Here is a 13,133-nt window from a genome sequence, read left to right as displayed (position 1 = left end):
CACGGACATTGCTTTTGGATCCAGTGCAGAAGGATCACCTGGATGAGGGGTGTTCGGGGAGTGCAAGTGGGACAACGGACGATGAGACGCAGTACACACCCCCCCCACCCCCTTCCCCTCACAGATAAAAGGCAGAGCACAAAAGCACACGAGGAAGTAGCAGTTCCAAGATGGCAGTTTAATACGAGGAGAAAGACTGCAAGACCAGAGAGGATTGCAAGGAGGGCAGTGCTCTTGACCTTTTCAGAAAGACAGTTACTTTCATGAGCCTTCGAGAATAAGAAACAGAAGACCTGGAATTAAAGCTCAAGAAACCTGCATTGTTTGTTGGAGGTACCCGGGGCTCTCCCCCGTTAATAGCCAAGACTGGGAGAAGCATTTGCCGCTGTGGTACTGTCCTTGGCTCCTACAACAAAGCGGCACCAGTTAAGTCAGCACAGTCCGTGAGTCGGAGAGACTGATACCAGACTGGGCTGTGTTAGAGCCAAGGTTGCCAGCGGCAACATTCTATAGAGAAATCTTAAGAGAAGAGTGTCTGTAGCGTATGTGACGAGCAACATGAATACTTACACAGCAGATGAGTGACTGAACCTTTGAAGCCAAGGCAGAAACCGTATACAGAGTGGTCCGGCGCATTCAAAGGTCTCCGTTATCCAACTGAGAGGTGGCACATGTAAAAAGCCATTGGGAAATCGAAGTGGTCCTGCAATGGGTCAAGTTAAACCCTGTGGTCATTCGAAAGCCTTCGATAGTTAATAGTAACTGAAATTGGTCCGAACCCGACTGAGGGAGACAAATTATCAGAGGGGTTCTGAGCCCGGCCGAGGGGATCCCGGTTGAACCGCGAGTTACCCCAGGAAGAATATTCTATGAACATTGTAAAAAGGGATCTGAGCCCGGCTGCCGGTGATCCGGGGTGAAGAGTGAATCGCCTGAATTGAGTATTTGTAAGAGGAAAATAACTTTTCGTTTGTTTTGGTACATCAGGCCCTCTGAATCGAGAGACTTTGATAAGTAAAAAGACTTGTGCACGGAATGCCCTGATGCTAGTGTTTGAACTGTATACTTGTGCCGAAGAAGCCAGAGATTGTGCTACGCTCAAGTGAACCCCCTTGTCCTATGCTGAAAACGTGGGGAAGGGAGGCCAACGGCCTGAACATCCTGACATATCATTTTTGTGAACACTTCTTTCTTTTTCATAAACACTACCCCCACACTATCTGTATTTAGAGGTAAGGATTGGCAATAGGTTTTTTAGTGAAGGCCCTTTTATTTTGACAAGACACCACTCTGACTGCATTATTATTATTTGATGGCTGTAGCTTGCTCCCATCTGTAGATTTAGGATTAGATGGGTGTTTATCATACCCTTGTTGAAGTTCAATAAACACCCTTGAACGGTAGTCGCTTGTGTCTTGTTTTACTGTTGATACCATGCCTTCCTTACAAGACCGAACACTCAACACCCAAGTTTAGGTGAATTGATGCTTCATCTCCTCCCCACCCCTTTTCTGCAACTTGATTAATAGTAGCCCCTAGAAAGATGACCTCATACGACTAACTGGATAGCAATTAATAGCTAGATCTACTCATTGTGCCCACCTATATAGTACAATTGCACAGTTCATCATGCTAACGCACATACCTAGATTGATTCATTGGGTTGGTCTGCTTACGTATTGCATAGCTAAGTTCGCACCCTGTTACCTGCATGACCATTACAAGTCATACATTTTAGTTTTCAAAAATAGATTAGAAAATACTGACAATTAAAATGTTCTTGATTAGCAAACAAAATATATTTAATTAGCAATTTGTACTTTTTTTTTTAAAATGCAACCAAACATTTGTACCCAAGACTTAAAATTTCAACAATACTGCATTTTTCAAATAAGACATTAGTGAGAGTGTTGTATGTAAAATGTTAGGTGCATGAATGGACACAAATAAATGGGTATGATAAAAAGGCTTTGAAAAATGTTTCAGTGTAAGGCTCTGTGCAGCTGGGTGCAGTCAGTGTTGTGTGATTGGCCAAACAATTGCTGTGTAGGAAGTTCAGATGTTTCATAAAACCAAAGCATTCAAGGAAAATCGTAGCCTGATACCAAGTAAGTTGTATGATTTTGCAGCAGGCAGGGTAATTGCCATTTTCAAGGGGAAAGGATGGCCCTTGTTTGTCATTGACATCAATTATTTTCAATATTGCGTTATTTACCACTTTCGAGGGGAGGGCAGGGCCTGCTGCTTGTCCTCCAGCCAGTCATGTAAGCACAAGCAAAGTATTCCAGCCCTGTGCATCCATGAAAGGAATTTGTATCGTTATTAGCACTTGGAACTGCCATTTGGGTCTCAAAAACCTTTGTTTTATGGGAAGTAGGCTTTGGGCAATTCATGCTTCCCTTTTAATAGAAATAACCCATATGTACGCGATAGGAAATAATTATTACCAGGACCTGAATGTGAGCAAGGTGGTGCGCAAGTGAGTGAGCAGAGGGTCGACCATGCTAGTGGAGACTTGGCCTGGGGCACCGCCTCCAAGCACAGGGTGACCGCTGGCCACAGGCGTAGTGGCCCAGCATGAAATGGGGCAGCTACTTGCAAATTCTGCTTGCATTCCCAGCCTCCGGATTGGCCAGTTCTATCCCTGCTGATATATAATGGATTCCTAAACATAGAATACATGTATTATGTACTCATTATGTAGGAGGAAAGAAATTGAGCGACAAAGCAGATTGGATGGTGTAGCAGGCAGAGAAGTTGGCAAAATAAGTGGAATATTGTAGTTTTGTGGCCATCTGACGTTCAGGAGAGCTGATATAAAGTAACAAGTGATGAGAGGCTATCGAGGAGCTTGGACTCCGCTAATGGGTTAAGCACCAGTTGTACAGCCTGTCACAGAACTAGGTGTGTCATCAAAAGCATTTTGCCATCATGTACATTTTCAAACGTTTTCACTTGTCATTTTGATGCTCTTTCCCCAACAAAGTGAAATTTAGTTTACTGTATGAGCTTTAGATACACTAAAAAAAGTTACTGCAAAATATGGAGAGACTGCAGTGTTTTACAGTAGCAATTCTGTAAGAACTTTTTTTAGGAAGGGATTTGCAGAAATGTCTTTTTAAAAAAAAAAAAAATAATAATAATAAAGTTAAAACATACCGGTCTTTGCCAGACAAGATATAGTTGGCTTAATAAAAAGATCATCCCGATTTACTTTGTTTGCAATTATTTGAAAAATAGAACACATTCTTGCCTAGCACTGCTAGACAGGCCTTTGTGCAGCATTAATCGCGTCCCCCACTATTAAAATTGCCCATCTCCCATTAGCCTCTTTGAACTTGTAATTACCAGATAAGAGGGGGAAGGGAGCCCAGAGGGCAAGAGGTGAATGCCAGATGAGCTATGCTCTATATGAACAAGGTAATTTTAAATGGGTAGCTGTGCTACACAATAGTCGATTTCATTAGCAAACCTACAGAAATGCATAGCAAATTGCTATGCAACACTGCTTATTTTATGCCTTGCATTACATTGCTAGACATACTACTTGTGTTTGTCTGCACAGCATGTGCATAGGCTATTGTAGGGGTAATAATTTTAAGTTGCAAGCTACTAGCCAGCCATAAATAATTATTTGCCAAGAGTACATTATTACTAGCTCATGGCTAGTGGCGCGGGCATGATACGCGCCCAGACTTATTACATTTGCCTGCATCCCTAGTAGATGGGTGGATTCATGATTTGCCTCCTTGTCTAGCCTGGTAATAGCCCAGGGCTCTAGTTAAAGGCCAGAGTGACGCAAGCCCTCGCACCATTACCAGGTGGAGATGCCCCCACCAAGTGGTTATACATACTCGTACCCCAGCATGCTGTCAAAGGTGGTAATAGTTTCAAAACTGCTGATTAAAGTGGCTTCCATAGAAAAGGGGAGACTGAACTACTCCTAGTGTCTTCACCCTTTCCATGATGGCCATTGATGCGGGTGGGAAGAGGTGGGTCGGAAGGACGAGGATGAAGAGGCTGGATGAAGGTAAATGTGCAGGGGTAGGGAAGTGGGTGGGTGTCAAGGTGGCAACTTTAGGCCAGAGCCCCAGGGAGGTAAGCTAGCTGTGTCCTGGTGCCTTGGAAGGCAGGCAACGCCTTAAGGTAGTGATTGCATTCCTTCCGAGCTCTCTGGCTGGCCAGGATGGTGTCGCACACCTCCTCATGGGTGCTAAATTGTATAACGTGTTACTTTGAATGTAGTATTTGTGATGCTGGAAATGCATCGGAGGGACAGGGCCTCCGTATCCTTGTCCTTTACTGCTTTTTATCGTGTGTTCGTGTGTTCTGTCGGGTTTTCCGCGCAGGAGTTCATGTGGGACTCCTGGCGGTGCAGCTCTTTTGGTTTGGTGAACACACCCGTGGGATACCCTTATGGCACCCATGGGTGGGGGTACAACCCTGTGACCCTAGTGTAAGTTTTTGGGCACCTGTGGGAGGCCCACAGAGCAGGGTATGGGCTGGTGGCAGTTCCATGCTGAATTTGACAGGTGCGTGGAGTATCCTCCATTTTGGGATACCCCGGCCCTGCCATTGGGATCAGTTGATTCCTGATGGAAAACAAGATGGCCCCGGTGGCCTCTTGCTTTCTATTACCCATTACCTTGTTTTCCCAAAGTCCTGGGAAGCCCTGGCTCTGTCCCTTCCCCCTGACTGGCTGTTGGATGGAAGTGCCGTATATGGTGGTGTTGTGAAGGCCCAGTCAGACTAGCTGGAGCCTTCCCGGTGATATGTTGTGGGTACCTCCTGTGAGTGGGACCTGGGTGAATAGAGTGTGTGACGAATATGCATTCTGTGTTGTGGGTGTCTAGTATCTAGTGGCTGACACAATGACTGAGACAACCCTGCCCGAAACCGGTATGAATGCAGCTTGGAGTGTTGAATGGCTTGGTACTTGTCCCAATACACATAACTTGTTGTGAGTGTCTGGAGAGAAGTGAATGGCCTGAATACCTTGTGTGCCTGATTGGCTGCCTGCCTGCATGAATGCCCGTAGTCGTGATTAGATGCTTCAGTGTGACCCAGCGGAATGAATGGGAGATCAACAGTATATCTGGGGACCTCTCACTGCTAGGAATCGTGTTCAGAAGCTGAAGTCCACTACGACGAGTAACTGGATTAACTGACGCTTGACCTTGAAGCCCTGCTGGACGAGAAGAATTTTGTTCTCCTTCACAATCTGAAAGCTGTTGTGCCTCCAAGGACTGACCCAGAGAGGACCTGGTAAGGCGCCCTCTTCCCGAGCTACGAGGGGCCATCGTGCACAGCTGATCTTTGCCAACGCTTCCTGGTAGACAGACCTATGACAGGCTGCCGACCCAGTACGGGGACTGCTGCGGAACTCCAAGGAGAAGCACTCGGACTGTTGTCCGCCACTGTCGACGACCGCCGTCGCCGACCGGAGCCGCTGTGCTCCCGTTTGCCTAAGAACTTCCATTGATCATTGGACGCTCTCGTCTGCATCGTCACCCGCTTGTCTCCCGCTGGAGAAGGCCCGACCGTCGACGCCCCGAGGAGTATCCACCGGTGGGTTTCCCGCCACCCACAGACCGCAGAGACGCCGATGACTCAACGCCCTTGCTGGGCCACAGTTCATCATCTCTTTGCGGTCCAGAACTATTGTCATCGAGGTGCCCCGCACACCTCTTCCTTGCAGGACGCCAACGCTCTGTCGTCGACGAGCACCGCTAGGAACGAAGCGGCCACTTCCCTGCCATAGTTCACCCTGTTCACCGTCGGACGTTCGACGACCCGTGACTCCTGCCTTAAAGGGAAGGCACTCAAGAAGGGCCGTCGATTTCCCCGACACCGAACGCCAAGTTCCACGACACCTCTCGACGATCCGTGGCTCCCGCCTGAAAGGGAGGCACTCAAGAAGGATCGGTCGGTGCATCGTCGGAGAACTGTACTCCACCGGGTACATTTGGGGGAGGGCGGGTAAAACCTTAATAGGAAGAAGTAAGACTATTGAACATTTGGACTGGGCTTGTGCTATATATCTTTTATTTACAGGTTGCCCAGGTTGGGGGGGGGGGATCTCCACACAGAACTGTGCCTAGCGGTAGGGGTCAGCATTCTGCCTATTGTTTCAACCATCTTACGTTCCTTCCTGTCTCTATTGCTGGTTTACTCGTTATTGATCTGTGTGACATTTTAACCGTACAGTTGATGCACTTTAATGAGATTTGATAACATTAGTGGTACCACTCTAGACGTCTATATATTTATCATTATTGACTTCCAAGTACAAAGTGCGTTATTGTGATCGTGTACATACCTTTGAATATTAATTATATAAAGACTGTGTTTTCAGTAATACAGTGTGTGGACATTCCTTTGTGGGGGTTCGGGGACTACACTGTACTTAAGAACCAGCCCGCATCACCTCCTGAGAAGCTAGACCTTGATTGCTCGACCACGTACCAATAATGGAGAATCTTGGCTGGGGTCCTCTGTGCCTCTCCTCTACCATATGGAGAGCGGAAGTACAGACACCCCCTACCGGTCTTTACAGTATTCATAGACCATTGTTGGTTGTGGTGTTGCATTTTGTGCAGTTCTATTGTGTGTCAGGCTGTTGTGATAATTCAGTTAGTTTAGTCGAGTGCGAAACTGAGTATTAGTGTGTTTTCAGAGATCACGTGTTTGTTTCTGTATGTTCATTACAGACTGCGGTTAGTTTCTACCTACTGCGCATGTATGAGAAAGTGATAAATGTATTCTGTATTTCAATAAATGGAATATTGCATATTGTTTTCTACTGTTGGCTTAGTTTTTATTTTATTTACTTCCTTAGATGAAAACGACTTTTTTGAAGTGGCTGACTTTAAGCAGCAGTTTAAAAGAAATCTTAAGTCTGTTGCAAATGTAAGAAGAAATCCATTCTCCACCTCAATTGGTAAATCTGTGTTCTTGTTAGATGAGCTGTGTCAAAATAAGATAGTTGGATGTTTGTTGATTTGTAATGATTTGACTGCTCGAACTCTGAAACCTGGTTTTCTGTGTTCAAATCTTCCAATGGTCAGGCTGGACCAAAAGCGGAATGCAAAATGTACACTTGCCGCTAGCCATTGGCTAGTGATATTTGACTCTTGGCGAGTAAGAAATTGTGTTTTATGTCTATGTATAGCATTGAGGTGGCGAGTGACTTTTATGGATGACTAGTAGCTTGCAATATTTTTCCCCTCTGCCAAAAGTATCATATTCCACCTAGTGAAAAGTTCTGGGGTCAACCCATTCAACCGATTTATATTTGCTCCAAATATTGTGCACCAAGGTTTCAGTGCTTGTGGATGTTTTGCACTGCAGGACTTGCCCTCCACCCTTTTGTAATGCCCATGATCCATGCTACAAGATAACTGGGGAGATCTGCAAGAACGCCTGTGTGGCTGACCTTTGGTAGGTCTGACTAGAAAGCTATAGCTCTGTGCTAGGTCTTGCAGCAGAATCTAGAAGGGCATTGCTGTCAATCCGCTGTTCCGTTGTGCAGTCCTTGCTAAAAATAGATGTATTTTATTGGGGGTCTGAAGGAGAGATGGGTCACCAGGACTACATTTTTGCAATCCTGACTCATCGGCAACCTGGCAGTCTGGCATTGCATTCCAATTCTGTTTTAAGACTACAGTTTCCAGAATCCATAGGCGTTGGTTACACCAGGCCAAAGGGAAGCAGCCTTGTGCAATAAAACACAAACTGAAAATAAAACTGGAGAAAACGCCTATGTCAAAGCATGTTATTCAGATCTTAAAACTATTTGTGTCGTTCTTGATTTAGTTTTGATTTACCTTCTGGCCTGAAGACTCATTCCTGTGCTATCCCCAAGCATTTTAATTTGGGAGATGGAACATGGCATAATTTGAGTCCAGCAGCCGGTTTGCTGTGCATTTGGGTTTGATGCCGAGACAGATGATTGGAAAGCCGAACTTCCCAACAGACCGGGTGGAATGGATGGGGCAGAGGTAGTTGCATGTCAAGGACTCCAATATTGTTTTTATTTGTGTCTTGTATCTTACACAGACCCTTCATTCAAACATGAGGGCAAGTGAATTTTGTGTGGGCTTTGTGGCTTGCAACTTGAAAGGTTGAGAGCCCCCCCCCCCCTGCAGAAAGCCCCAGCTGTAACATCTTTGCGAGCGCGAGTACACACGGTGCAAGGCCTGCCTGACCTTGTCCGTACGGAGTGCCTGATGCGCTCATGCCGGGCGCATCGCGGCGCCACGAGGCTGGGCCCGCATTCTTTTGAATCCTGACATCCGCCAGCAGGCGGATACGCCGGCCGTAACGAAGGCCATACAAAGGCCTGTTCTGCGCCCGTTTGGCGCATGGAAGCGTGGCGTGGCCCACCCCTTATGCCCAATCCTATTGACACTCCTACCAATTAAAAGGAGGCGCTGCCGGCGGATCTACCTATACCCGATACCCAAATTTGCCTACCCACCGCAAACTCACATTCCCTAAAGACTCCTCCTGTCTTAAGACTGTCAGGAGCTGGAAGAGCCTAGAGCCTGGACATCTGCAATACTAACTGTAAGACTCCTCAATCTACATTCGAATTGCTGACCAAGTCTTTAACTATGATTTTAGCCCGACTTGCTGAGCGCCAGTGCTGTAAACACGGTAGCCAACTCACTTATATGAACGTTTCCACCTGATAACTCGCCATTGTAACTAACCTGTACTGCATTGCGCATGCCATCTCATCACCTGTATACTGCGCATCGAGGTGAACCCCTCTGGTCTACTGTACATGCAGCCATTTTTAGCCTTACCTGTGAACTCTGCATCTAGGTGAACCCCTCTGGTCTACTGTACCTGCTTGCACATGCCATTGTTAGCCTTACCTGTGAACTCTGCATCTTGGTGAACCTCTCTGGACCACTATACCGGCTTGCACATGCCATTGTTAGCCTTACCTGTGAACTATGTATCTAGGTGAACCCCTCTGGTCTACTGTACCTGCTGCCATTGTTAGCCTTACCTGTGAACTCTGCATCTAGATGAACCCCTCTGGTCTACCATACCGACTTGCACATGCCATTGTTAGCCTTACCTGTGAATTCTGCATCTAGGTGAACCCCTCTGGTCTATTGTACCTGCTGCCATTGTTAGCCTTACCTGTGAACTCTGCATCTTGGTGAACCCCTCTGGTCCACTATACCGGCTTGCACATGCCATTGGTAGCCTTACCTGTGAATTCTGCATCTAGGTGAACCCCTCTGGTCTATTGTACCTGCTGCCATTGTTAGCCTTACCTGTGAACCCTGCATCTAGGTGAACCCCTCTGGTCCACTATACCGGCTTGCACATGCCACTGTTAGCCCCACCTGTGAATTCTGCACTTAGGTGAACCTTTCTGGTCTACGGCACCCGCTTGCACATGTCACCTGAAATCCCTCATGCATCTCCACAACCTAATTGAATCTAAATGTACCAAGTACTACTCTCTAGTTACCAGTGTACTAGGTCCTGTGCTAAAGTCAAATCTAGATGTCAGTTTGCTTGAATACCCCGACTGCATCTCCACAAGACAAACGTACTAAATATTAGTACACTGTGCCTCCCTAACACGAATGACTCTGGTATACCACTGAAGCATATACTTCATATCTAGAGGCCAGCTTACAGTACATCTCTGGAATAGCCAAGAAATGCTCCCCATGAAAGTCACCTTGACACTAATACTATTCACGGCTATAGTTGGCACTATGGCCGTCACTCCCAAAACTAGCTCTTCTAAGGACAGAAACCGGAGACTTGGGTCCAGACTACCTAGCATCTATGAACCGGTAGGCAACCACCAGAATAACGCCAACAGACGCACTACTACCCAACCTAAAATCTGTACCACCCATCCAAACAATCCAACTACACTAATGATCAAACCCCCACCATAAATTGCGCAACTCTGGACACCCGATCGCTCAAAATCTCTCAAACTAGCAAAACTAATAGTTCTATAACATTACTAGGATCCCTCATCAATGCGAGATCAATGGTGGCCCATGCCACAGAAATTGCGGACATCCTAAATAAGGACAACCTGGATCTATTAACCATAACTGAGTCGTGGCTTCACGAGGTGGCAGGTCCAACACTGATGCTAGCAGTGCCCGATAACTACCAAATTCTCAGAGCAGACAGGCCTAATGCCAGAGGCGGCAGACTAGCCATCATCTGCAAATCTATCCTTCCCATCAGACAGGCCACATCAGTCTCCTACCCATCCCGTGAAGTACTTGCAGCCAAAATGCCCCTCTCTAACAATTGGATGCTCTCAATCCTTTTAATATATATAGGCACCTTTTGAAGATGACTTAACTAGTCTTATAGCCATCAACACTAAAGACCATTCCCAAACCTTACTACTGGGAGACTTTAACATTGGCTTCAATTAAACTGACAATAAACATGCAGAGTCAGTCGCAGCCCTGCTCAAGGACCGCGGCCTTGTCCAAAAAGTCCTCTCCCCTACCCACATCAAAGGAAGGACCCTCGATTGGGTATCGGAACTGAACTGCAACATCAATATCACTGATATTGCTCCACAAACATGGACGGACCACTACTTAATAACCTTCTCCGCCACTCTGGATCTCCTCAGCCCCAAAATCAACAACATGGCACCCCCTCTCCTGACCAGATGCAAGAAGGACATGACTGTTGAAAACATTATCCCCATCCTCCTTCCAGCCATATCTGGTTTGGAAAGTAACAACCCAGACACCTTGGTAAATACTTTCAATAATGCTATGACCAAAGCACTAGAGGCAGTTGCTCCAGCCAAACTACGTAAAGCTAAACAGGAAACCCATTTAAATGCCTGGTTTACGCCCCATCTCAAATCCCTAAGACTACAAAAAAGAAAGCTCCAATCTATCTGGCGCCACTCTCCCACTGAATACAACAAAAATAACCTAACCGAATTTGCCAAACTGTACAAAAAAGAAATTATCAAAACCTAGAAGAACACCTTTATGACAGGAATGCAAAAGCTAATTCCAATACTAAAGAGCTCTTCACCATCCTCCGTGATGGAATCCCCCATTCAACCTATAGACAACGCCCCTAAAAACAAAGCTTGGTGCACAAATATACAAAACACCCTTGCTAATAAAATTTCCTTGCTACAATGTAAAATTGCAACCAAAAAAAAGGCCACTCTTCCACCCCTGCACCCACAAATACCGCAATCCCAGGAGAATAAGAGTAATGCACCATTTAGATTCAATCTATTTCCATAATTGACACAGAAAAAATAATACTCTCCCTCAAACTGTACAACTAATAAAGGACGCAGCTAGGGATCTAGCTCCCTTCATTTCCAAGCTTATAAACTCTTCCTTTAAATCCAACACAGTACCCATCAACCTTAAAGAATCATGGGTCCTCCCACTATTGAAAAAACAAGCTCTTGATCCCACCATCCCCACCAACTACAAACCTATCACCACAGTGCCTTTCCTACTAAAAATCCTAGACCGAGCTGCCTACATACAAATCCAGGATTACCTGGAGGCCAACCACCTGCTTGGCTCACGGTAATCTGGTTTCTGCCCACTCCACGGCATGGAAACAGCTCTGTTAGACCTGAAGACTCAAATTGAGGAACTTAAGGACAACGGGAAAACAGCCTTGCTCCTCCTACTGGACTTGTCGGCTGCATTTGACCTGGTGGACCATGCAGTCTTATGTAACCACCTTGAATCTGCCACCAACTTCACAGGAGATGCTATAGCATGGGTCCAATCCTTCTTAGCAAATCACACCATGCAAGTCTTCTCCACTACCAACTCAGCTGACCCGATCAAAATAACCTGCAGTGTCCCACAAGGATCCTGTGTCTCCTCCACCATGTATAATATCTTTACCAAGCCTTTGTTTGACAAGTTAGATGGTTTGGGTGTCATCTACACGAACTACGCAGATGACACCCAGATCCTTATACCCCTTTCGGGCGACTACGAGACAGACTTAGCCTTGGTGAACAAGATATACACCATCATTCAGGCATGGATGGCCGCACACGGCCTCTGCCTGAATGACGATAAAACAGAACTACTAATCTTAGGCTCTGAAGTAAACATCCAAAAACTGTGCCCAAACTACACATCCTTCAGCATTGATAACAACCCTATCAAGGTGATGTCTGTGGTTAAAAACCCTTGGATTCTATCTGGACTCCTCCCTTACCCTCAAGAAACAGGTCAACTCCCTCACCTCCTCCACCACCTACACCTGCAAACTTATCCGTACAGCTAGACTATATCTCTCTAGTACTAGCTGCATCACTCTAGCCAATTCCCTTATGTCTAGGTTAGATTACTGTAATGCCCTGTACTCTGAATCCAACAAATATATCCGATAAACTTCAAAGACTACAGAACAATGCCTTAGGAGCAGCACTAAATATCCCATACAGAGAGCACATCACTAATTTCAGGAAAGAGGTCAACTGGTTAAAAATAACGGATAGAATCCTACTTAAAATAGTATCCCTCACATCTAAATGTCTAAATAACCTAGCCCCTCCGTATCTCATGGAAAAAATCAACAGGAAAATTTCCTTGCGACCCACAAGAAAGGCTAACACCTCTAAACTAGAGCCTCCAAGGTTTAAACGCTCCACCACGGGAGGATCCAGCTTTCCTGTCAAAGCTGCTCACTGCTGGAACAAACTACCACTTGAACTCAGAACGGAACAACCATACCCGAAGTTCAGGCACAAGATAATCAATTGGTTGCGTGCCAATGACCTATAACTTTTACCCTACCTCCTACCTAGCCACGACCTACCTTTGCCTAGACACCCTAAGACATGCCCTCTGGGTACTTGCTTTTATATTTTCCTGTATATATCTGCTTTTTGCCCTTGTTTTATATATATATTTGATTGTACATAGTCTCACTTGTATTTGTATTTGCTCTCTTTCCACTGTGTTGTACATACTCATGCCAAACATTGTAACAAGCTTAAGTCTTCATGTAAACTGTTGCACCCGGCGACCTGCGGGTTTGGCGCGCATTAACAAATAAACTAACAAATGAACAAACAAACCATGATACATTATAGTTGATGAATTACTGCATTATTT

The 13,133-nt window shown here is 45.7% G+C and overlaps 1 protein-coding gene across 1 annotated transcript in view; it reads left to right on the top strand.

The window, feature by feature from the left end:
* The window catches only part of CENPN (centromere protein N), a 270,163-nt gene that overhangs the window by 33,646 nt on the left and 223,384 nt on the right, over positions 1-13,133 (top strand). The window contains exon 5 of the mRNA XM_069652847.1: positions 6,839-6,909. Within this exon, the coding sequence (XP_069508948.1) occupies positions 6,839-6,909 (71 nt within the window). The remainder of the gene's footprint in view (positions 1-6,838; positions 6,910-13,133) is intronic.

Source organism: Ambystoma mexicanum, chromosome 1p, assembly GCF_040938575.1.
Source record: "Ambystoma mexicanum isolate Mex_15411 chromosome 1p, UKY_AmexF1_1, whole genome shotgun sequence".
NCBI lineage: Eukaryota > Metazoa > Chordata > Amphibia > Caudata > Ambystomatidae > Ambystoma > Ambystoma mexicanum.
The sequence above is the reverse complement of the archived record's forward strand: the minus strand, read 5'-3'. Positions and strand labels throughout refer to the sequence as shown.